The 25,835-nt window shown below is 36.2% G+C and overlaps 2 protein-coding genes across 2 annotated transcripts in view; one reads left to right on the forward strand and one right to left on the reverse strand.

Annotated features, from left to right (window-relative positions):
* Positions 1-25,835, forward strand: part of LOC140141785 (uncharacterized) — a 251,222-nt gene that overhangs the window by 116,512 nt on the left and 108,875 nt on the right. The window lies entirely within an intron of this gene.
* The window catches only part of LOC140141779 (CUGBP Elav-like family member 4), an 82,127-nt gene that overhangs the window by 45,095 nt on the left and 11,197 nt on the right, over positions 1-25,835 (reverse strand). Inside the window, 2 exon segments of the mRNA XM_072163645.1 lie at positions 10,693-10,849; positions 16,182-16,261. Coding sequence (XP_072019746.1) covers positions 10,693-10,849; positions 16,182-16,261 — 237 coding nt within the window.

A 25,835-nucleotide genomic window follows, 5' to 3' on the forward strand; every position in this document is an offset into this window, starting at 1 on the left:
GTCGACTCCACCAGGACCAGTCTCTCCCATCTTTGTTGGCAGTGCAATACAATCCACGGCAAAGTGTGAATGGACCTTAATTCAATTTCCTCCAGTACTACATTCAATGTCGGAGGCATGTATTGTCACGACATAATACTGACGCAATTTATGAAATTCACTTTCACAGAAGTAATGTAATCAAACTACATGCCACATATAGAAAATATAATGCGGAACTTTACCAAATCATATTTCTTCAGAGCAGCACTTTTATAATATCTAAAAATAAATTATTCTTTTAGATGTAAAATACCCCACCAGCAAGCTCTTAATGAAGATAGGTTGCAGTTTGAATGTAGGAAGATTGGTTGGTTGTGTCGCTTCCGCCTTATTTCCTTCATCTGTTTAGCATCTTCAGCAAAGAGTGCATTATCATGCAAGGAGCCAACACAAATTTTTGTTTCAAATTTGATATCATGCAATGCAAACCAAAGTTGTTTTTCGGTTTTCTTTTCTTTTTTTTTTTTTTTGGTGGTGTTTTTCGTCTTCAGATTTTTCCTCAGCTTAGAAGCATCTGATTTGCAACAAAATATCATGCAAGTTTTGTTGAGAGAACTATTTAAATTTTGTATAACCATCTGATGTTTACAAACAACTGAGTTACCGGATAGAAAAAAAAGCCTCAAATATGTTGAGTCTTATGCTTTTTATGCAAGTAATTTTAATTCCGTAACTTTACAATCCGTACTGGAACCAGGGAATTTTCTGCAAACTGGTGGCATCTCTTATATACTACACATGGCAACATTTTCCATATCTAAAGCAACCTCATACAATCTTACATCATCTATACAGAATGTAAATACATTACTTACTTTATGTCTTATAAAAATTTTATGTTATTCTTTACATCATTTTTATTGGTCTTGAAATTGTGTAACCATAGCAACAAGAATAAAGAATTCCATTGATATAATTGAATAGTCAATGGGCAATTCCAGTTGAAATCCATACACCCTCTATGCAAGACATGACTTTAACCTTCCACACAGGGAGTGTGAAATTCGAATGGAGCTACCTGAATTGGTGACTCCATTCCAAATACACACTGATTAAGACCATGTCTTCCATAGGGGGTATATGGATTTCAACTGAATAGCCCAGTACTGCAGTAAAGAAATGCTCTAGTACATCACCTACAATATATCATTTTCAGCAATTGCAGATATTTTAATAATAGCCTACTAATATGCCATTTCTGTAATGGAGAACTTGATTCAGCCTCAAATAATTTACATATCTAGCCTACTTCCTATGATTTGACAAACAATATTTGTGATTTGTGACATATTTTACCATTAATACCCACTCTAAACAGAAAACACTTTGTATTTTTGTTTTGTGAAAATATTTATTTTTAGCCTTATGGGTAAATGAATCATGGAAACCATGTTGCCTGAGCACTTCCCTTACTACAGTCTTTTTGCAATTGGTTGGCTCTGAATCTAGAATAATCTAGATCAGTCTGATTAAATCTAGATCACTTTGATTGACGCACATCCAAAAGCAAGGTAAATATCACCCCCATAGATATTAAAATACACAGCTATCATAATTTATCCCGCATTCTTCAAACACCCATGCAGTAAGATTAATATGATTCTTGCATATTACCCAGCATTCCTTGATATCCCATAATCCCATAACGTTATTTATTTATTTGCTTACATAGAGCACACAAACAGCACAAGCAACATGACATGTTAACAAGACAATCACATCTGCACCGCCACCGCACACCTATTACGCGAAATCAACACTGGTACCATCACGCACCACCCATACAGGCTATTTAAATTAATGATCATGCTCATTCAGATCAAAATTAGGGCACATCACTTGGGCTATTCCAGCTGAAATCCATACACCCCCTGTGGAAGACATTACCTCTTTAGGTCATGTCTTCCATAGGGGGTGTGTGCATTTCAACTGGAATAGCCAAAATTGACACAAAGATAGACATCCTTACACATCCAGGGGAAGATAATGCACCCTCAAAACCGACCATTTGTGATCAATAACCAGTTCATTATCAAAATTTAACAAAACACTCAACATTTTTGCAACTCATATCATTAAAAATTTGCATAAATTGCGGAAAAATTAAATGGCTACATATTTTTCATCTTCATAGCTAAATTAACTTTGATAAGTGCAAATAAATTTGACTTGATATGATAAAATAACTTCTTGATAGTTTTGCTAACGGAAGTTCTTATATTTCAACATTATTCTCAAGCAAAATTTTGCAAAATAAATTGTCAATTCTAGAGAAAAAAAAAAAAAAGAACAATAGAAAATGATAATAGCATTCTTCTTCCGTAATGGGTAAAAAGTATAATAAATTAAAACAAAACACATGCATGCGGTTCTTATTTTATAATCTAGCAAAGGATGGGGATAAATATTTTTAATACAATACCTGTTGGTTCTATTTCCAATGTCAAACGTTTACAAATCAAGAAAATAACATTTCAATATCAAAAAAACGAATCCCAGCTTTGCATAGCATATATACGGTCTCTTACGATTTCCTTATACTACTATTTATAGTCTTTTTTTAGAAGATACGCTAACTACATTATAATTTTTCATTCTGCAACCTCCCAATTATTGTTTCATTATGCATCCTACACATTTATTACTCATTTGAAGGTGCATACACTTTTGACGATAAAAAGTAGAAACACTGTTAATTTTATGAAAAGATATAATATCACTTTCCAAGCATACAGTTTAGCAAACATTGATACAAAGTTTTGAGGTAATTTAGTAAGTCTTCTCAATAAACGCTTGGTATAAAAAATAGACTTATGACGCATCAAGTGATATATGAGTAAGAAAAATTGCAAGAAATCCGATTCGGTTCCCTCAATTTTTTTTCTTCTCATTAAAGTTCCACTAGAAGACTAGATCGGCTAAAATTACATTCCAAAGCTTAAAAACAAAGCTCATTCTAACAGATCAAATGATATTATATCTTGCTGGAAACATACTGAAAAACCGAGTTAATTTTTAAACATGCAACTTGTAAAGAAACACAGCGTAAAACTGAGACACTTTTAATGTTACCACAACTGATCAAATGCATCAAAAAGTTATAATATCACAATATATAAAGACACAATTACTTGATGCATGGAGATAGTGAGTTTAAACAAATTTAAGAGCAATTTGTTGGTAATAATGCCAAATTTTCTTTTAAGGAGTCAAAGTTAAATCATGCAATGTGGTTCAAAAGGTTAAAAGGTCAAAATTAGACTTAAAATTCTGGTACCGTTTGTTATTATCCATGATATACTGTATAGCGGAAAATTTTAGCGGTATTATTCACAATTTTAACCCTCCTGTATAGCTTGTAGGTTCTTTTATAAGCATTTTTAAATGGCTAACAGTTAATTCTGTCCATGTGGGTGTCGACTGCAGACGACAAGTTTCAAAATTTATTTTAAAAATTTCAAAATGGTAAAATTTCATGACCATATTTGGAATCAGCATGAAAAATGCATTAAAATGAGTACAAACAAGCCTAGTATTGGTTCAGTGGTTCCTCGATAGCTGATATTTTGAGAATATATATCTCAAAACTTATTTATGTTGACGCCTCCAGCTAGCACACAGAGCATTAAAGCTTATGTGTCAAAAATATGTTTGCAGTATTATAAATTTGCAGTACTGAAATGTCCCCCAACTTCACACAAATTTCCCCCGCTTCAGTAGGGATGAGTAACACTTTTGAATTATCCTTCAATCATATGGGGCTATTCCAGTTAAAATACATATACACCTATAGAAGACATGACCACATGGGGTGCAGATTGCAAATGGATAGTCACCTGTACAGGTAATCCCATTTGAAATTCACACTCCCTGTGTGCAAGATTAAGAACATATCTTCCACAGGGGGCGTAAGGATTTGAACTGGAAGAGCCCATGGCATCTGTAGTTACGATGGAAGGCCCCTGTCAGTGCACAAGTTTTGAAAAATATCTTAACTTCATTCTTTTGTTGGTGATAAATGGTTTGGAAACGCAGCAAAAGCTTGCATTGACATTACGGTAATGTGTGTGATTATCCGTAATGTGTTTAAGCAACACCGTGTTATTTCCTTGAAATATATAGTCAGACTTGTCTGTCTAACTGCTGGCTCGATCGCACTGTCATTTGACATTTTCTAACCCCCAAAGCTGATTGCAAGACTTATGGACTTTTGCTGTACACTAAAAGCTTGGCATAATAGCAAACCATTAAAAAAACCACACTTAATAAAAATCCCTTTAAAAAGGGAAGTGTGTAATATAATACACCAAAATCATCTTATACTAGAGCTATTGCTAAGTATTTGCAATATCCTAGATGCATTTTAGGAGTGATGATCTTATAATACTCAATTTATAACACATCTTTTTAAAAGCTTAATCACTATTAATTTTGTTAAAATTAAAAAACAAAATACAAATTATGAAGAAGAAAAGAATGTTTTTGATTAAATACCTCATAGGCTTGTGCATCCTGGACTAGATGTGTGACAGGCATAAGTGCCTTGCCAGCAGTTGTGGCACCAGTCCCAGTATTTATCTGTGTGATATAATAGAAGACCAGGGATTATCGATGTATATCTGGATATCAAACTCCATCAATTAACTTTGAGGCCACTCAAAATCAATATGGCCGCCAATTCACCTGGCTATGTTTAAAAAAAAGGCCTCCTGACCTTGCAGAAATTAATTACTGTGCATCAATTGTTTTGGATAGTTTACTGGATTTACTGTTAAATTTCAGCTTTTATATCAATTTGGCAATACAGGTTCTGAATATTATTCTTGCATTTGAAAAGAAAATCCAAGATGGCTTTCTCACATTTCTTTGAAAGATGAATCTTCACACGAAAGGGAGAAACCTTTCTGTGTTCCTGTACTGATGTCTACTATCTGTAATTTTGCTTACTGGGATGACATACCCAGGATTTTTCCAGAGGGGGTGGGGGGGTAAGGGGGTAAGGTGACTTTCAAGGGGACGGGGGGGTGGAGCAAACTGTCACACTGGGTGGGGGAGGTCTGTCCTCCTTTCCCCCTGGTTACACCACTGACAATTTGGACGCAACACAAACAGAACCGCAGTATAATTTGGTTCACTTCAAGTTCGGTAGTGACGTCAATGCTTTTTCGCGATTGCGCCGCAAGCGTGCTGACAAATCGCTCTTGTACCCGTGAGTGTACACTTTGCGCGATTAACTTGACGCGCGATTCACTGCTTAGGCTAACGAAATACGCACATACGTCACTACCAAACTTGAGGTGAACCAAATTATTAGTAGGCTTTTGTTTCCATTATTCACTATCTGCATAATTTAGTGGGTAAAGACGTAAAGGGTAAAAAAAAGGTTTGGCCCAAAATGTTGTTAACTATTGTTTATTTGCAATAAATGCAATAAATGTAATATATAAACGAAAAAGCAAAAGATAACAACAAATATTAAATAAATATTTTCAAAAACTACCAAAATTTCGAAAATGACAAAAGGGTGGATTCATTTACAATTTGGACTGGAACTCTGAAAAAAGTACACTAATATAGTGGTCTATTCATAACAAGAAACAAAAATATGAAACAAACTGACTAATTATACACATTATTATGTTTTGATGGATCCAAGTTGTGATAATATTGGATCCAAAACATAATAATGATAAAATTGGATGCTTTTATCGTAATATTTATTGGTCTCGCTATAAGTTGTAAAAATTGACTCGACTACGCCTCGGTCCAATATTTTAAAACTCATAGCTCGACCAATAAATATGGGCTCAACCGATCCAATTTTATATCAAAGGTGCTGGAAGTCGGTTTAATAAGTCAGTTGCTGCCATGGTTTTTGTTGTCATGGTAACATAATTGTCTTAAATTCATCCACTTATAACTTCATTTCTCAAAAAAAGATGAATCTCATGAAAGTGATGAAAAAGTTTATTTTGATATTTCATTTGGTTTGCTTTTCAGAGGAAGACAGGCAGTTTTGGTAAGAGCACTGACATCAACCTTCAAAAATGATTGGGGGCACAATCTGATCAAAAATACACGGAAGGGTCCAAGGTGCATATACACTTAGTCATAAATTGATCAATAAAAAATGCATGCAACAGAAAAACTCAACATGACTTGACTGTATAATATTAAAACATGCAGAAAATGTAGGGATAATAAAAACACATCCAAGTTTAATTTGAACACGGTATAACTAGATGAAAATGAAATCAGACACAAACAAGAAAATGTTGTTGCTGACTCGAGATTTCTTCATAATTATGTTTTTTTTTAAATCCAGAAAGGTTTAACATTTCTATCCTTCTTCTCATCTTTGGATTGGATTTCTCTTGGATTTAGAGATAAGTACTGTATGATTTTGCCGGCGATGAAATATTGGCCGATTTACGTGTTCGTCATGCATCTGTTTACTTTGTCGCACAAAAAAACACTCAAGATGCCAGGGTTTCTGAGCGCCGCCAGATATGCGCCCGAATTCACAAGTACGGCTGAGTTGGATTTGAAAGGTTGATAAACTCTCAGCAAAAGAATTGAAGTACCTGCACCTATTGACTCTCTCCATACAACAAAGATGGTGCCTTTTGTTGCCTGTATTTCATTCTGCACTACTTACTGTCATTTCTCCGTCAGATAAATGTGGTCACCGGAAGGGGAATAAAATGCCTGATTTGTATGTTCCGCTACACAGTAACGCTACACTCGTGTAAACTGATATAAATTTAGTTTAACTTGGATATGAGGAGAGGAAAACAAATACTCTGTACAGGGTTTTGGATTTCATGTTTTTGTTCTTAAGCTTATTTGCTGACCAGGATTAAGTGATATATTATATCTTATTTGCTAATGACTATCATCTTTGAAATAGTTGGGAAGATTTTGACGGTAGATTGCTGGTCGTATTTTCTAAGGAAGGGTGGGGTACATGAGCTTCTGTGCCCATAATGCTTGCCTGGCAGATACACAATAATATATATATACATTTTGGATGTTTGCCAAAGGCTTTCTCCCTGTGAATGCAGTCATCAATACAGAATTCATAATCATTCATAGCATGTTTTGGAAAATATTTGGTTAAAATCTGATGTTATCATAATCATACTTAAATACACGCAGTAATAATTATCAAATAAATAAAAAAAATGGGTCAAGTCCAAACATACCTGATATTGCATAAGTTGTTGTTCTTCAGAATCCCTTGGCATCTTTGAAAACAATTGACATTAACACATTCTTTTTATTCATCTAAATCATCTATTGTCAAACATTCTTTTTATCCATCTAAATCATCTACTGAAAATCAAATCAAAATGCTTTTGCGTTGTTTTTTGCGAGGGAGGGTAAATTACGGATCTAAGTTAACTCTAAGGATGGCATCGAGAAAAAAACAATGTTTTTATGTAAAAAAATTCTTTTTTTTGTTCATGCAGAATTGGGACTTGTTTTGAACTCTGAAGCAGTTTAATTTGTGTATATTTGTTCTCAAAATGTATGTATGCATTTCCAACACATCTACTGAATGCAAATATGAGTCAGACTCATTACAAGATGCATACAAACATACAAACACTCTAACTAACTACATGTAGGGATCTGACAAGGGGGTGATGTTGGGGTTGATCCTGAAGATAATACTTCTTTTTGTTTTTTGTTAAGCTTGACCATGCCGTAGCCAGGATTAATTAGGGTGAGACTTCCAAAATGTGAACCTATTTGGGGGGATTGGCATGCATGTAACTTTTTGGGTCTTTTTTGAAATATTTTGTGTGAATTTTTATTCCAAATATAGACCTTTTCAGGTACATTTTAATACACGTTCATAAGAAAGTGGACCTTTTAACGGATGGGAGAGGTGTAAATTGCACACCTTGGTTACCAGGTCTCAGCTTAACATTGTAACACTGGCGAATGTGGATTGAAGCGACATTGTTTAATCTTGTTTTAAATCATTGTCTAATTGAAAGGCTATAATGCAGTGTTTTCTAAAGATTCTGCTTTCATAGCCATGCAGCCAGTGTGTAGATTGCCCTTTCCAAAAATGGTGTTTTCAGGCAAAATCAAGATCAACAAAAGACAAGAATTCATGGCAAGGGAGTACCCTACATCCATTAGAAATTCTTGCTTATTCAGATTCACTGGGCTGGGTGTTGGCCTCTAAGTAACTGAAGTCCTATTGGTCTCTTGATGTGGCCTAAAAAACCCATATCACAATTACAAAAAGTTCCTGGGATTTGCATTAAAGGTCCCGCAAAACTATTATCAATAACTTAACTTGAGGATTCCTACAACTTGAAAAAAAATTTCTTGATAACAATTAATGCATACACACTTTCAGGGTGATAGAAAAAAGTCACACAAAACCTTTGCAAATGTATCATGCACAGGGTGATACAAAATTGATTATACAATGTCTATGATTGTGATGGAGTTTAATTGGGCTGTTCCAGTTAAAATCTATACACCCCCAGGAAGACAGCCTTAATCTTCCACACAGGGAGTGTGAATTTCAAATGGGGTTACCTGAATAGGCGACTATTTGAAATCTACACACAATCTGTGGGAGATTAAGGTCTTATTTTCCATAGGGGGGTGATGGATTCGAATGGAATGGCCCCTTCACAAACAAATATATATTAATCACACTTTAAAACCACAAATTAACTACACTATTCATACATATATAGAAAGGTTACTTGTTTTGGCATCATTTCTATGAACAACAATAAAGGAATTAATTTTTGCATCTTAAATTTGGGCAAAAACAAAAGAGCACAAAATTAATTTGAAAATGAGGAAAAAACTTAAAACCTTTTGGACAGTTAGTACCATGCAGATTTCCAAAATTGCAAAAAGTTCTCAGAAATAAGTGCTTTAGGCTCAAAATTTAAGCTAATTTTGTGGTATTGGATGGAGATTTGACCAAAAGTCTCTAGAAACTTCATATGAGCACTGGCATGTCCAGGATCTTTTCCTGCGGGGGCTCAGAGGGGCTTTCAGAGTTATGCGGGGCCTTAATGGCTAAAATCACCAAAAACAGCTTTTTCATTTTTAACATAGTGCGGGGCTGGGGCCCCCCTGGACACGCCACTGATGAGGGTCTCCAAAATGGAAAAAGAGCTTGATGAGGGGTGGATCACATGTGATACAAAAACAGTCCTTTCTCTTTCATAACAACTGCCCGAATAGAGCTTGATCATAGATCACTTTCTAATTTTAAGGTTTACAGGCTATTCCAGTTAACATCCATACACCCCTTATGGAAGACACAACCTTAATCTCCCACACAGGGGGTGTCGATTTCAAATGGACTCACCCATTCAGATAACCCCATTCAAAATTCACACTCCCTGTGTGGATGATTAAGGTCATGTATTCACAAGGGCGTATGGATTTCAACTGAATAACCCAATGCTTATCAAAAACCACCTGTCCAGCTTGTTCTGTATGAATCATATCGAGGGTTTGGGGCAAAAGGGCCTAACCACAATAGCTGCCCTATAGATAATTCAACCATTTCTGCATTCGATATTGTACACAAATTACACCTGGCAGCTATTGCAGATGGGGTCTTTCTTGCTCTAAACTCCCGATATTATTGTTGTGGACAATTTGAAGAGAAACATATAAATTTCATTTGTTCAATATAGAAAGTGATCTATCTAATTGGGTCTGTTCCTAAAAACATCACAACAAAACAAATATATGCGGGCTGTCATTTTCTTTGGAAGAGGGTCCCAAATATCAGAGACTTAAGTCCATTTTTTATAACTCCCTATTTGAAGTTGAAATTATTTTGCTATGACTCCCCTTTTGCATCTATCAACAAATGCAAAATGATGCAGGTTTTAAGCACAAGTTTTAGGCTCTCTGAAGGCATGAGGAGCACTCTCATTGCGCTCATTTTAATCAATTACCCATTTTGCATTTTGTATTTTTAAAATGAAATCTTCTCAATCCACACATTGTAGTGTTAATAATTGTATGGCTACCTATTTTAGTATATGCCAAACAATTATGTCCTTCCCTTTTAACGAAAATGACAGCTCCTTCTATGAATCAATGGGCTGTTCCATTTAAAATCCACACTACCCCTGTGGAAGATTTTGGTAATATCTTCTACAAGGGGAGTATCAATTTCAAATGGAATGAACATATTAGGCAGTTCCATTTGAATTTCATACATCCCCTGAGAAAGATTCAACCTGAATCTTCCACAGAGGGAGTGTGAGTTTCAAATAGAATTGGTTATTGTGCTAATTCCATTAGAAATTCATACTCCCCCTGTGGAAGATATTTGCAAATATCTTCCACAGGGGTAGTGTGGATTTTAAATGGAACAGCCCAATCTTTGTCTCAGAAGCCAACTCAAAATAACACTTCCTGCTATCTACTGAAGATAGCAAGTACTGACTGAGGCAAAGAACACATCAAAAACCCTCTCTACTCTTTTCTGAACAAACAAAAAACAGGTGATAAAACTGTCACTTTGACTAATACATCATGCCAATTAATGTGATGCTTCTAAGAACTGACCCGATAAAATAATCCATTTAAAAGTTTAAAAATACATACTTAAATTAGGATGGAATGACTTTAGTGGTCAAATGCTACTCACCGCTTGTGCGTATGCGTTATATGCGCCAAACTGTGACAGCATGGGGTTGGCGAAGACACCCATCGGTCCTGCGGCCATCTGCTGCATACGCCTCATCTGACGCTCCTTCTCGGTGTCGGCAAATTTGACGACGAGACCAGTGGAAGAACCCTATATAGGGAGCAGGAGGGGATTATGGGTATTTTAGATGAGCAAATTATGACAGATAGGAAAAGAAATATATGTGTGGGTTAAACAAGGACAACAAAAAGTGTCAACAAAAACAAGGACAATAAAAAGTGTCAACAAAATGCACAAGAATCAACAAAAACATGTGAAAACAGGTGATACGATACAAATTAAGTAGAAATGAATGCAAATGAACAAAAGGTAAACAAAATGGAATAAACAACAATAATGGATGTGTCGAAGAAAGTAAGAAGAAAGTATTGATAGGTCAAAGGTCAATGAACAAATATTGATGAAATGGATGTGATGGGGAAAAAAAGAAATAGAAATTGTCAATTTGCTGGTTTCAAGAATATGTGACTGATAACACGTTTAAGAAAAAGAAGTTGAGAACCAGTCTACTTCATAATGCAGTGCAACTAGTCAATGATATAGAAAATACTGTAAAGATTTAGAATTTTTTCTCTAAAATAAAAACACCATTATTGATCCCAAAAATAGAAATACAAAACTGGTACATAGCAACAACACTAAAATATATAATGGGTGAGGCGCGGTTAAAGATTCCTAGAAACATTACTCCTGTGATGCGCCAATCATATACCAAGAAATAGTAAAGCAACTATAAAACGATAGAAAGTATTTCTAGAAACATTCAAAGTTAATGACCACCATGATTAAATGAAAACCAGTGATAACCATCCAGACATGAAAATGAATTTTAGCATTGAAAAAGAGTTGGTAAAATAAATTATATTTTGGGGCGTTTAATTCTGAATTTCTTGTAAAATAGGCCAAAAAGCTTAAAATTTGACTGAGAACAAAAGCACTTGAACATTTTCATGTCTGTTTCGTAGAGACACTTCATCTTATTGTGCATTTTACACAAAATACATTTAACAAATCAAGCCAAAAGAGGAATAATTATGTTTGTCTGTCTGTTTGTTTGTCTGTATGTAAGTAAGTACCTTACAAAGGTGCCAATACAATAGATCTGCCATGCAAAATATCCAAGTAGTAAAAACACAGGCAGTTTACAAACTAATCAATTACAAAAAATTGACTCAATAATGGAATTTAAAAAACCAATCACCATAATATGTATACTACACCAAATTCTAAATAGCTTAAAAAACCACGGTTAAATTTGATATTGGTAATATAGACAGGTCTCGCTCATATGCAGCTACCACATACCACCAAAATTCACAGACCACATCTCACTTCAGTGTGTGATTAAAGTACTCAACTAGGATGCAAATAAATAATCGAGAACAAAACTGGACAAAATCAAGTATATAAATTTGGAATATACACAGACAAAATGGAGGGGGCGTACGTACACAGCCACATCAAAAAAATCGTACCGTGTTATACCTTCATAGTGTCAAAAATGGCCATCCACTGAGTTGGTTTGGCCTAAGGTTGCCATGGAAACCAAGTAGCGGCCGATGGATGGACGATGGATGGATGGAGGATTAAACGTAACAAATTAATAAACAAGAGAGATCTGCATATCAGTATTGGTGAGACCACGGAACGCAAAGTATTTATAGGCCTAGCTCCGTGTATATCATCGTGGGGGAAACAAAACAGAGTATTGTCTTTAGACACATGAAAAATAAAAACAAAACTCGAGGGACAATTCCATTTGCACAAAAATCACAAAACCACAAATACTATCAAAATTAAAAAATGACACTATAAAACAACTGTTTTACCATATATGGTCATAATTAATCACAAAACTACCAATTAACAGCAAACTGTGAGTGAATTGTAACACCACAAAACACAAGTACACCACAGTGTTTATGCTGCAACAAATAAAACTCCATTCGAAAAGACCACACAAAATCAACTTTTCACTATAAATACTTAATTAAAAAGCAGTCTTTTGATCTGGGTATAAACAAACAACAACAACCATGCAAACTTGACGATATAACATGACATATACACTGAACAATGCTTTCTAGTAATAAACCAACAACATCCATACACACACCAATCAAAATATTGTTTAATAATAAAACAAAATGTTATTCCATCTTGGGTTAGAAACAACGGCAGAAATTACGGCAAAAGATTTCTTACGTATGGTTACAACAACCGTGGTTGTCACCCTTGACTCCAACCCTAGGGACCGTAAATGTTAAAACACCAGTCTGGGAAAAAACAAAACGAGGGTTTTTCCCCAAGTGTCCATTTACTGAGCTGTTGCCTGAAACACGCAAAAACTTAATCCATCAGCGGGGATCGTTAAGCCACTACACTCACGCACATTTGTATGTATTGAATTTAGCGCTGTGTTTAAAAGAAACCATGCTAAAATACACAGTGCTATCTTAAGAACTGTGGACTGAGACTAAGGATGATACACTATTCAAACAAATTTCATCAGAATGTATTCATGAATGTTTACAGATTCTACTCTTATTTTTGTAAATATTATAAAAGTCTCGCAACATTGTTTGAGCCAATGAGAGATTAATGCTCTGCGTGCTAGCGCTTCAACCTAAAAGTCAAAGTTTAGAGATATTTTCTCAAAATATCAAGAGCTGTTTAAGAACTACTGAACCAATACTAGGCTGATGCTTCATGCTGATTCCAAATGTGGTCATAAAAATTTGCAATTTTGAAATATTTGACTGCAAAAAAAAAACTTGTCATTTGCAGTTGACACCCGCATAGTTACTGATTTCAACAAAGGCTGATTTACATAAATTTTAAAGGAATGATTTTGTGGTGCACGTAACCTGATTTTCTTCAAATATAGTATAGTATGGTTCGTTTTCAACTGAAATTATTACTCTCAATGGATTGGATTTGCCTAACACCACGCTGATGATTTTTCTTGGAAATGAACCCAAAACGACAAAACTTTTGTTTTAAAATTATATACACACGCTTACTGTGTAGCATATTGGTTTTCAATACTATAACACCAGTAGTTATCACTGTGCATCTTTAATTTCATAACAAAACCTATCACTATCCGGATGCAATTACCTCCCAAATATGTCCCTAATAATCGCATAATAATTAAAAGCATATTAAACTGGGAAGAGTCCAAAAAAACTAGACATCAAAATAAATAAATACACAGAGAAATGTGTACACAATGTATGCGCTCATGTTACTCGCAGACACATGCCTCTGGTGAATTTGCTATCATATTCATTACATATGATTAAAATTGGTTTTTTTATAATCAGGTGCAACTCATTTTTCAGGTATATGTTCAAACATTTCTGCTTGATTTGATTTCATAATCCTGCTCATATGACTCAAAATTTGATTTCAAAGTGGTTCATCCAGGGGCTGCTTGGAGGTGCCTGCTCATCCCTAGATTGTAATGCAAAGTTAAACTATTTGGGGCATATTCTGCTGTATATATGTGACACGCTCTGGTCCAAATTTGGCGGCAAATTTGAAATTAAGATAAAGGCAAAAATATGGTGTATAACACAGTAAAATTCATATCTTTAGAACCAAGTATGCTAGAATTTTGGTGTTTTTAGTATGATAGCCTAATGCTTGTATAAAGTAATAACTTACAAACTTAATTTTCAGCCTCCTTTGACCTCCATGGACCAGATCGTGTCACATATACTAACAGCCACTTGGCAAAAGTTTGAAGATGACCAGTGTTGTTCAGCTATAGGGTACGGGTGGTGTTAACCCCCTGAGCACTACCTGCCGATCTAACATTGCCTCTGATTGGTCAATTACGTGATATCTTCACTTTAATCACCAATCAGAATGGAGCTTTGCAAATAATTCACCCCAATTTTTTGGTGTGGTGAAATTATTCTAACAATGTTGCTGATTGGTCCAATTGATAATGAAAACTTCTTTTTGGCCAATCGGCAGGTAGTTCTTATGGAGTTAAGCTAAGGGGTATGGGGGCAGCTTCCCCCTCAGTGAAGTATTTCCTCCTCCCTTTTGGGATGCTTGTCACCATGATATTCTAAAGAATTAGTCATTTTCAAAAGTTTTCGTCAAAATGTTAACCATTACTAAAAGAACCAAAAGAACACCTATATGTACTTATTTGTTCAAACATATACAAAATTCTCAAATTTTCTGAAGAAAACTGCATCCGTAAGTCATCACAATAGTAGAAAACATGTAGGCCCAGGTTATTTGTCTTCACCAGATCTTTTACTGCTGAAATTCATCTTGAGTCTTACAGCACGATCGACTCTGAGGGAGGGAGTGAATAAACCAAGGGATATCACAGACTCCTTCTAAACTTGCAGTCAAAATATTACTTGTATAAAGACACTTCCTCTCCGACATATCCGATGCATGTTATCTCCTGTGCAATATAATTCTACACCTTGTCTAACAAAAAAAAAAAAAAAAACCTACCAAAATGAAAGTATTGAAAATCCTGTCACACATACTTGTACACAAGTTCATAAAAACAGTCTACCTGTACACTAGTCTCTTTGCGATCGGTCATTGTATATCTTTTCCTTCAGACAGACAGTACTTTAATAAGGCTTGTAAAAAGCAATGTCTAGGATTGCTCCACTGATACTCCTGAGAATGAGACTAAAAGCCTGCTACACACTAGATCCCACCACAAGAAGTCTGCAACATTTTCCTTCCTTCCTTTCTTAGAATCTCTCATTAATGTGCTATTCTGTTTGAAATCCACACTCCCCCTGTATAGAAGATCTAAAAATAGTCTTCCACAGAGGGAATACACCCCTGTATATTGGCTTTACCCATACCTTCCACAATTGGAGTGAGTATTTTAAGTGGAGTTACCCAATTGACTATTTTGGGAAACATACATGACTATTTTATTCGAAACCCATACTTTTCTAAATCTTCAACAGATTTACAAATATGCCAAAAAATCAGGTTTGAAAAAAAATTGACCAATTTCATATTATAAGATCTTACATTATGGATTTAACCATCAAATCTACAATATGTACTCCACCAGTTAATCCACCATTCAATTCACCAACAACTCCCAGTGTGACAAATCCCTCCTCTTCCCATCAGCACCATCAAAGGAAGCAACATGAAACCGACTGATGTCAAACACCGACCAACAAAAGTTTGTGCAAAGAAAGGTCACATCAAGATTTTTTACCAGATAAACATAGCACTAGGTTTGTTTTAAGATCATACGATACTACAAGAACTATCTCCTACATGAAAGAGTTCTGTGACAGTATACAGATAAAAGAAAGTATCACGTCCAGGACTGGCATAAAACACACATGCATGCAAAGAGCAACAACACAGCATTCTATGAACAGAGAAGAAGGAGCTTAGCTATTGAACTTACAGGCATTGTTACAGTTCCATTGATATTGTTGATTGCTCCGAGTGCTTCCTTTCTTGTACTGAACTTGATGAAAGCACAACCTGAAAATAGAAGAGGAATAAAGTTATTTATTAGGCTTAATTGTTTACTATTTCATCACAATTATGGGTTATTCTAGTTGAAATCCATACACCATCTATTCATATTAATGTTAAAAATCAATCAGTAACAGTTTAAACAAAGACTTCAGCACACAATTTAATAGTTATCCTGCATGTATATCAATCAAAATACCATGACAAATATACTACAAAATGATGAAAGCAATACTAAACAAATTTGCTATCTTCAGTAGACAGCAACTGATGATAATTATTGCTTAAATTTCTCCCATGTATTTGCATAGCTATAAATAAGGAATGTCCCTGTCCAAGTCTACTAAAATCACTTTGGTAGATTTTCAACCTATATACATACATCACCTGTCATCTTATCATTACTATTATATTAGCAGTAACATCCAAGTTTTCCTCTTTCTTTCACATTTTTGTTTCAATTTTGAGCTCGCATATCAGCGAGGTAGATTGCCCAGGTCCACAATGTCATCATTGACAAGTCTAGAATCATACATTAACCTCTAGGTCGGTCGCATATCAATCACGCAGACAGCTATTTCATACTCTTCCACTCAATAACTACTCGCAAGCCCTAATGGTAACCGCACAATTAATAATCACCCAACTGACAAAGTTTCATTTTCGTGGATGTTTACCCCTTAATTTAATATCAAAACCATGTACTACCACAAATTGATTTGATGCAGATTCCAAAGAAGTAAGATTCTATCAATTTCAGAATTTCTATCTGCTAATTTTGCAACCAATAAACAATGAAACATCTTGAGGAGAAAAATTATATCTAGAAACACTTCTTAGTGGAATTTTAGGACTATACTACAAGTGCAGTACACCTAGTATTCTTAATTGCTTGCTGCAGTGAATGGACCCTATGGGGACATGAGTAGCGCTGCTAGGCATAGTTTCTTCACACCACGACAAGTGCTTTTTGAAGAGATTATCTAAAACACTATTACTTAGAGAAATAACCTGTTCACGGATGTACATGTTTATAGGCCATGTTGATATGATTATATAAGTGTCTGTCGAAAATCACTCTTGACAGCAATATTACATTACTGTGTTTCCCTTTGTTTTTATGATCTTCGTTATTTCATTGTTGATTTTGGGTTCAATAACCCTTTTGATGACAAGAGTTTCTATTAAAGAGAGATTTTATACGATTTGTGTAAATAGACCAGTGGTTTAACAACCCAATGGTTACTCTTGAACATGAAGCATGATTAAACTGATATCATTGTGAACACACATAAAAGTTCTGCAAACATAGATTCGTGTATCTGCTCGGCACATATCAATGGTGCTTACTTAGCCCAATTTATTAAATTCGGGTAATGAAAAATATGAAAATATTGATATACTTTATCAGGGTTTCTGTATCTCTTTGGTTCGTTAAATCAATGTTGACTGGCGATATACGCGATAGTGGTTGTTAGTTAGTGAACTTTTATCAAGTTATGATAATAAAATAATAAATGATCCACTGTTTTAAGTGTCAGATTTTGTCTCCTCTTTCTTTCTTTTTTCATCTTTTGGGTTTGTCTAACATTTTCTCACACACATCTGTGTACATTTTTGTAATTTTCTATTTTATCACTTTCTATCACCTCTCTCAATTTGTTTTGTCTGTCTCTTTTTCTGTCCACTGCAGTGAGGCTGATGCACCCCCTATAAATCTGCAAAAGGTCTGCTAGAAAATCATGAACTTTCTGTGAAATTTGTTTAAAAATAGGATCCAAAAATCAATTGCAGAGGGAATAAAGGTCTACTTTTGGTCAAAATTAAGATTTCTCTTAGAAAAGGTCTGCATTTGGAAAATCCGCATCCCGTGAAAAAAATTCTGGCTATGGGCCTGCCTTCCACTCGATCTTTTTGTCTGCTTCTGTCTCTCTGTCCCTCTCTTTCAACATGCATCTTACTACCATTTATAAGGGAGAAATGATGTTACAAACACATAATTGGATCCATAATTAGACCTCATGCTCCAAGAAAAAAAAATCGATCAAATTTACACCCCATGTGTGACCTATAAATTACTCTAATGGCCACTGTAGTCTATATTAAAATTGATTACTATATACTCAATACATAGCAGAGGCTGTCGGCAGGAACAAGCTCAAATCTAGGTCCAGTGAACAATAACTGATAAGAAAACCTTTATGTCTGCCATGTTTTCCGAAGTCTTATTCATATCGGAGATAAACTATTGATAATTCATCATTGAGGCCTATGTTGTCTACTGGTTATACTATCCACAGCCTGATACTGTCTTCTGGATCTGGGCTATTCCAGTTAAAATCCATACACCCCTATGGAAGACATAAACTTAAGCATTCACACAGGGAATATGTATTTCAAATTGAGTTATGGGTGACTCCATTTGAAATGTACACCCCCTGTGTGCGATAATACGGTCATGTCTTCTATAGGGGTGTATGTATTTCAACCGGAATTGTCTCATTTTCCTGTATCTGTATAGTTATTAAAAAAGTAAAGGCATCCACACATGTTTGTTCTCTGTAAATAAAACTAATAAGAAACATTCCACTGATATTCAGGATTGGAAACTATTTCAAATGTTCCTATATGCTTTGAGCCCCAGTCAGTGGTGTATCAGGCAAATTTTGCAGGGGCAATAGAGAGCTTGCAATTCCATCTCACTGTCCTTTTCCTAAAACGACACTTCGACTGTGAAATATTCAAAATGTTTCACCAAGATACACACTACAATTCTTTTTTTTTTTTGGTGGGGGTCCAAGAATGCACCTCCCCCCCAACTTGTTAAAAGAAGTCACAAATCAGGCCATAATCCACCTGGTCATGCCCCCTGATTTGCCAGCAAGATCACATTACCCACATTAGCCACTAATTTCATAGGGAACTGCCAAATGCAGCTGTGATATAATAGCTGTGATGCAACCATGCTGTTGCATAAATCAGTCCTGGGAGGCTTATCCCATGATATTATACTAAAAAAAATCGCTATTTTGTGTTTACATTTTGACTGCAATTATGTAAACACTTGCTGTTTCACAGCAACCAATCAATTTGTTGAATAATTATAAACTGCTTATACACTATATTGTCAAAGATAAAATTTACATTTGTTAAGACCTTCTAGAATCTTGTTTAAATTTATTTGAATAAATTGTGTACAAAACAGGCATATTTATGCAGCATTCTTTGGATATAGTATTTATGTATGGAGGCACAGAGCAGGGTCACTTGCTGATAATCAACTGGTTGCATTCCACACAGCAAACCTACTCTGATAATATGCAGTTGTAAGCTTCACTGCAAGATGCATGTAGTGTGTATAATAAGTCATATTTGCACTTAGATAGAAATAGAGGAATAGCTGCCCCGTGTGTACTCTTGGATTTGAAAAGAGCCTCCTTTCTCCTTCAATGCAGTTGCAAGGTTGGAATTTGGCATTTACCATTGGCATACGCAAGGGGACAGATGCCTCTCCTGTGAGAAGTCTTGCCCCTCTTGTCTCTACCCCTGTGGCATGGCTGCCCTGATATTTTTTGTACTTTTCGCCAATTTTTGACAACTTGGGTCGAAGTTTACCCACCTTTAAAAGTTGCTTTTCCCCCTTGCTCTTCCCCTCTCTGAAAAAAAGTCCTAGCTAAGCCACCGGCATTTACCCATTTAGTGAGAGAGATGGAAGTACACCGGGCAAGTTGAACATGGCTGTTACTTGCAGCTTGGCTTGTAAACCTGCACCTTTTAACAATCTCACTCAAAATACACTCAATAAAACAAATTTGAAAACAGCCTCTCCTTCCATTGCTATATGTGAGGCTCAAACCTGACAGATGATGAAATAAACAAGATAAACAGCCATTTTGACATGCTCCTTTGCAAAATTGGAAGTTCCAGCTTCTCATTATTTACTATCAGGCAGCTATCAAACTCTTAGACAGATACACCTTTTTTGCACCAACACGCTAATACCTATCCTGTGGCAAGCAAGTCAGAGGATGGATAAGAGACGTCTTCACACTGGTCATTAGTACACCTGCAAGGCATACTGTCCACCAAGTCTGCCCCATTAGGATGCGTGTGCTCATATCTTGAATCGTTTAACTTTTTCGACTTCTTTCGCAAAACCCCTTTTTAGAATTCTGTGGATGTGACTTGGCTCCGTTAATTGCAGCATGCAAAAAGTTGTCTTTCCCATGTTGCCTTGGCAACACGAACATGTCTACTCACAAACCTTTATTTTTGGACTGCCTTAAGCTTCTAGCCCTACTTCAGATTTGCCTAGGTACAATATTTCATCAAGTCGTTTTATTAATTCTTTATAGGATTTTATTTAATATAGTTCTACGTCTCTGCATAGAAATGTGCAAGTTCTTATCATTCCACAGCGGGAAACAATCTTAACACACAGCCCACACAAATGTACACATTCGTATGTGCTATAGCAGCAGCAGGATTTAAAACCATTCAGTGCGGTAACTTGTTTTGATTCAAACTATGGCATCAGTGACAGAGCGCCACTAAAAGTATTTATTAATGTGTGTGTGTTGTTTAAATCTTCCTAAATCATGCACCCATATGGCCCCTAAGTGTGGAGTGTGTATGATTTTTCTACACCCACATGCTAATCGTGGAGTTTTATATACACAAATCCATACATAATTGACCTACTGAGAAGTCGGTGCTGTGGCGGTCTTCCTATCGCAAAATGAGGGGAGTAATACCCCATCTATGGGTTTTGAACAGTGGTGCTCCACAGTTGCGATCAGGATCCACAGTTGGTATGTGTGTAACTTGGGTATGTAATATGCACACTTCCACCATTTGAATGAATGCAGTGGCATAGCCAGCACCTTTTCAGAGGGTGAGAAAAGGGGGGGGGACAGGGGCAGGGGGGCAAGAGGAGGCAAGGTAACTTTCAAGAGGGCAAACTTTGATGAAAATGGTAAAAAATAGGCTAAAAAGTACAAAAAAGGCCTAAATATCTTGAATATCAAGGTGCCCAGCATCACACAGGAGGAGGGCCGGGGGTATTTTCACAGGGGCTACCCCTAGCACAACACTGTTTGAATGCAAATACAAAACAAACAAGTGCATATACATAACAGTTAGTACAACCAGAACTGGACCTCTTGCTTATCTCATTCCCTAATCTACCTTAAAGTAACCATCAAGTAGTAGTCTGTATTTAGTATTCAGTACCATACATTCTTAGCTCGACTTAAGAGAGTCTCACAGATTCTCCCTCCAGGGACGACGCCTGCTTGGTGTATTTCTGACTCAAAATCTGCTTTCAAGGAACAATTTTGACACACTAGACACAGCGTAAGGATTCCACAACAAAATGTGAAAAACGTTGTAACATTAGATGGAATTGAATCGCAGAGCACTGATACGATTCCTGGCTGTCAGGAACATCCTGTAGCCTTCCATGCAGTCTACCACTATTAGTATTGAGTATTAACTTCAAATGGACTGCACCAAAGTCTAGTTACTTTATATAACATGATTAAGGTGACCTCACATTAAGAAAATGGGACACTCTCGCCAATTTGCCCTAATATAATCATATTACATTACTTAAAGAATTGATACGCAAAAAGCATGTTCTTTATGTTGGTATATAAACGATGTGTATTGCATAAGGCTGCGTTATTATAGGCAAACACCTGCCAAAGCCAATTGATTAACTGATCAGATCAATTACCATTCTTCCATCAAATAATTAATCAATACATCAGCAAGTAATCAATCAAGCAATCAATCAATCAATCAACTAATCAAAATGTTAGGTTATCAATCCTGGCTGTAAAATGGAACTATCTACAGACAACATTAAGCACAACAAATTTAGGGGAATTTGGTGTAATTTCCTACCAAACAACAAAAGTAAATACAAAAAAAAAAACACTATTTGTAAAACCCCATACTTTGTGAATTTCAAATCAACCCAAACTCTGGTACCAATCTTTCATGAACACCCTGTATAACTATTGTTTTGAATAAAATGTAAAAACAAACATTCTAAAATGGGACAGTACATTTACATGACTAAAAAGATAGTTATTGAACTAACACAACGTTATGAAGTTTGCCAATTTCACAATCCTAATCCCAAAACTCTAGCCCTAATCTCATCTAACCCAAAACCTGTGGCTAATCCCAATCCTAATCCCAATCCTAATCTATCCATAATTCTAATCCTAAAGCTATCACTGATCTTTTCCATCATTCATAAGGACCAGTGTTATTATAGTCAAGGGGGAGCAAGGGGGGCAGCTGGCTCTTGCAAACCCAGAGATGCCCAAACCCAACTTTATTGATGGAATAGTAACCTAATCGTGAGTAAACCTTTGTAGCGACATGTGACTTGAATGTTAACTAAGCTGACAGCACTGGTTAGATCACTAAGATATAAAACTATGACACTGTCAACAGCGATGGGAACCTAAGAAGGTAGTTGCGTACATGGCAACAACATTTGTCCATATATGCATCATGCAGCATCACCATTGTCCCCCCCCCTCGCTGTAAACCTGTAAAACCAAATTGAGCATTAATCTAATCTCTACGAGTGGGAGAAAATAAAAGATTGCATGTACAATCCTCTTATTTGGTGTACATGTACATATCATTTAGTTCCATTTCAAGCTAAAACAAATCATTCCGATATCCACGGTTTCAACCCTATCTTTCACTCTATTGGACTATTCTATTTAAAATCCACACTCCCTCTGTGAAGGCAGTACGGCTTTTATATAGAATAGACAATTGGGCAACTTCCATTTAAAAGACTCACTCCAGTTGGAAGATATAGGTAAAGCCATATACAGAGGGAGTATGGGTTTCACAATAATTAACCCTAAGCGATTCTATTTGAAAAACATACCTCTGGGGTATGCCATATTTCAAATGGAATGGCCCATTTCGCCTGACACCCAGGTACGGTACTCAGCCCAAGCGCTCGGTATAAATAATGCGCGGTACGTTTTTTTTCTTTATCTGTGTGATTGCTCTTGACAAGGTCAGGGTTACTGTGAGTGACTCAATCAGTATTGTCAGGTTAGTTTATCACTCGTATCTTGTCATCGTAGATCTGATTAGATTCAAGGATTGGGTTACTACTATTCAGTCAGGTTGGGTTTGTACGTTGGTTTGTAGCAAGATGAATGGGGTTGCTTGTGGGCCCAGGGTGCATGCACTAGGATCTAAAACATTCTCATTTAATACTGCACAGTTCTTTAACCCCAATGCATTTGTACATTCATTGAATGACCTTTATAAATTTGGGTAAAAAACTCATACTCTGCAACTTGAGGTCAAATTTTGATCTGTTGCAATGGGCTATTCCTGCTAAAATCCATACACTCCATATGTAAGACATGACCTTAATCTCACACAAACCTTATTTGAAATTCACTCCCTGTGTGAAAGATTAAGGTCATGTCTTTCATAGGGGGTGTATGGATTTCAACTGGAATAGCCCAATACTTTCAAACCATACACAAATTACATCTGGTGATCCATACTTGAGGATCAAGTATAAACCTTTTATGTGCTGTTATCAATGGCAAGTTTTTGACGTATGGTTTATTATGCTCTTCACCTGAGAAATAAATATTGGTAGTATTCAAATAAAAAAATGTAGTTTCATAAAATTCTCATGCAATCCACTTGTTAATTTAAAAAAATTTATGACAAAATAATAAATATTCGATTATTTCCCCCACTAACATTATCGAGTTATCTCACATCGTCTGTACTTGACAGACATATGTGGTTAGTATTAAGTACATTTTATCAGCGAGCAATGTACCATGAAGCACAACCATGTTTAACTTCACTGAGCGACGTCGAGAGCCATGATTCAAAATATTCCGTGCGCATTGTGTCCACTTCCTATGACAATCCGCTGGGACCTCGTCGATTCCTCTTGGATTGTGCCCGATTCTCCTTGAGAAATGGGTTAAAAGCATGCTGCGACTTCACAATAAGCCTCACTTGTATCATATGCATGTTACAATTGCAATTCTACCAAGTGCTGCTGCTTTTTAATGTTCAAAGCCCTTTGTGGTTCAGGTCAAATTTTACCTTTTTTCCCTGGTACTGATGGTATATCCATAGTTCAGTAAGTAAGAAATGCTTCTATCACTATACAAAAGTTTTTTCATGATTATAGTTTTGCTAGGAGCATAATATTGAGATTTATAACGGGCTACTTATCCTCCAACAGATGTACCTCAAGGCACTGCTATATGGAGTGCAAGGTAGTCTACAACCCAGGAAAAAAAGGTTGGCACAGTTTGCCTGTCTTTTGGTATATCTCTGCCCCCGCTCCCCCAATTCAATGTTGGACCAAGCCATGTTGTCAACCGGTCCATGAGACCCTCCAACTTTGAATGATGGGGAGTGGGGAAGGATGAGATATAGGGGGGAGTCTGTACAACACATATATTGTATGCATGTTTTCCTCGCCTCCCCAATTTTAATAGGGCTCGCATTTCCATTGTTTAGTGCATGTGTGCCAACTATTAATTTCCCGGGTTGTAGCTTCAACAGACATTATAACCATCCTCAATGTTCTGAGGAGACAAGAGCCAGGTTGTTTCAAAATTTGTCCCGGAAAAAGGTAAGAGGACCAAAAATGGCAGATTTAGCAGAATATTCATTTTTTTCCCATCCTGATGAGTCTATCATGACAGGCAATCTATCCCATCAGCCCACAGGTTACACCCATAATGAGAAAGGGTTATGGGAAGGGATCTGATTTCACAATGTATATATAAGAGGGGGAAAAACAACAGAGTACCTATAGAGAAAAGGTTGCAAGGACAGCCATGGATCACCATGCAGGGATTCAAACCTGGCAACAGTGACGAGAGGGAAGACACGTGGTAAGGGCACGGTGGCTCAGTGGTTACGGCCTTGGACTCATAATCTGAGAGCTTGCTCGATGTGCGTGGGTTCAATTCCCGTCCCCACCACCGTGTTGCACCCTTGGGCAAGGCGCTGCCTCGCTTGCCTCACCCCACCCAGGTGCAATGGGAAGCTGTTAGGGGTAGTCACAGTCGTTGTACTGATGAACCCTGCGCCACTTGTAGGCTGCAAACGTGGTTCCGACATATTCTAATGACGGCGAATAAGCGTAAAGCGCTTTGAGGCTGTTTACAGCATAAAGCGCTATATAAATATCTACATAGCTCTACATTTATTTATTCATTTTTTCAATTATGAAAGTTGTGTGCTACTGTAGTTTTTTGGATTTAAATTGTGTTTTTATAATTCCTCTAGGCATTAGTAATATATTACTTTGACGTAAGTACATAGATGCATTACTTATGTGTAACCTTTTGATTTTATAAATTGTACTTGCCCACTGGTTTTAGCGATGCAGTACTGACATTTCTTAAAAAGCCTAAATAAATAATGACATACATTTATTTTATTTTTTATTGACTACTGTAGTCCTTCCTCTAGGCATTGATATACAGATGCACTACATGCTACCTTTGATTTTAGTGCTCCTGGCATCCAAAATGGATGACATAGG

Source organism: Amphiura filiformis, chromosome 20 (genome assembly GCF_039555335.1).
Source record: "Amphiura filiformis chromosome 20, Afil_fr2py, whole genome shotgun sequence".
Classification (NCBI taxonomy): domain Eukaryota; kingdom Metazoa; phylum Echinodermata; class Ophiuroidea; order Amphilepidida; family Amphiuridae; genus Amphiura; species Amphiura filiformis.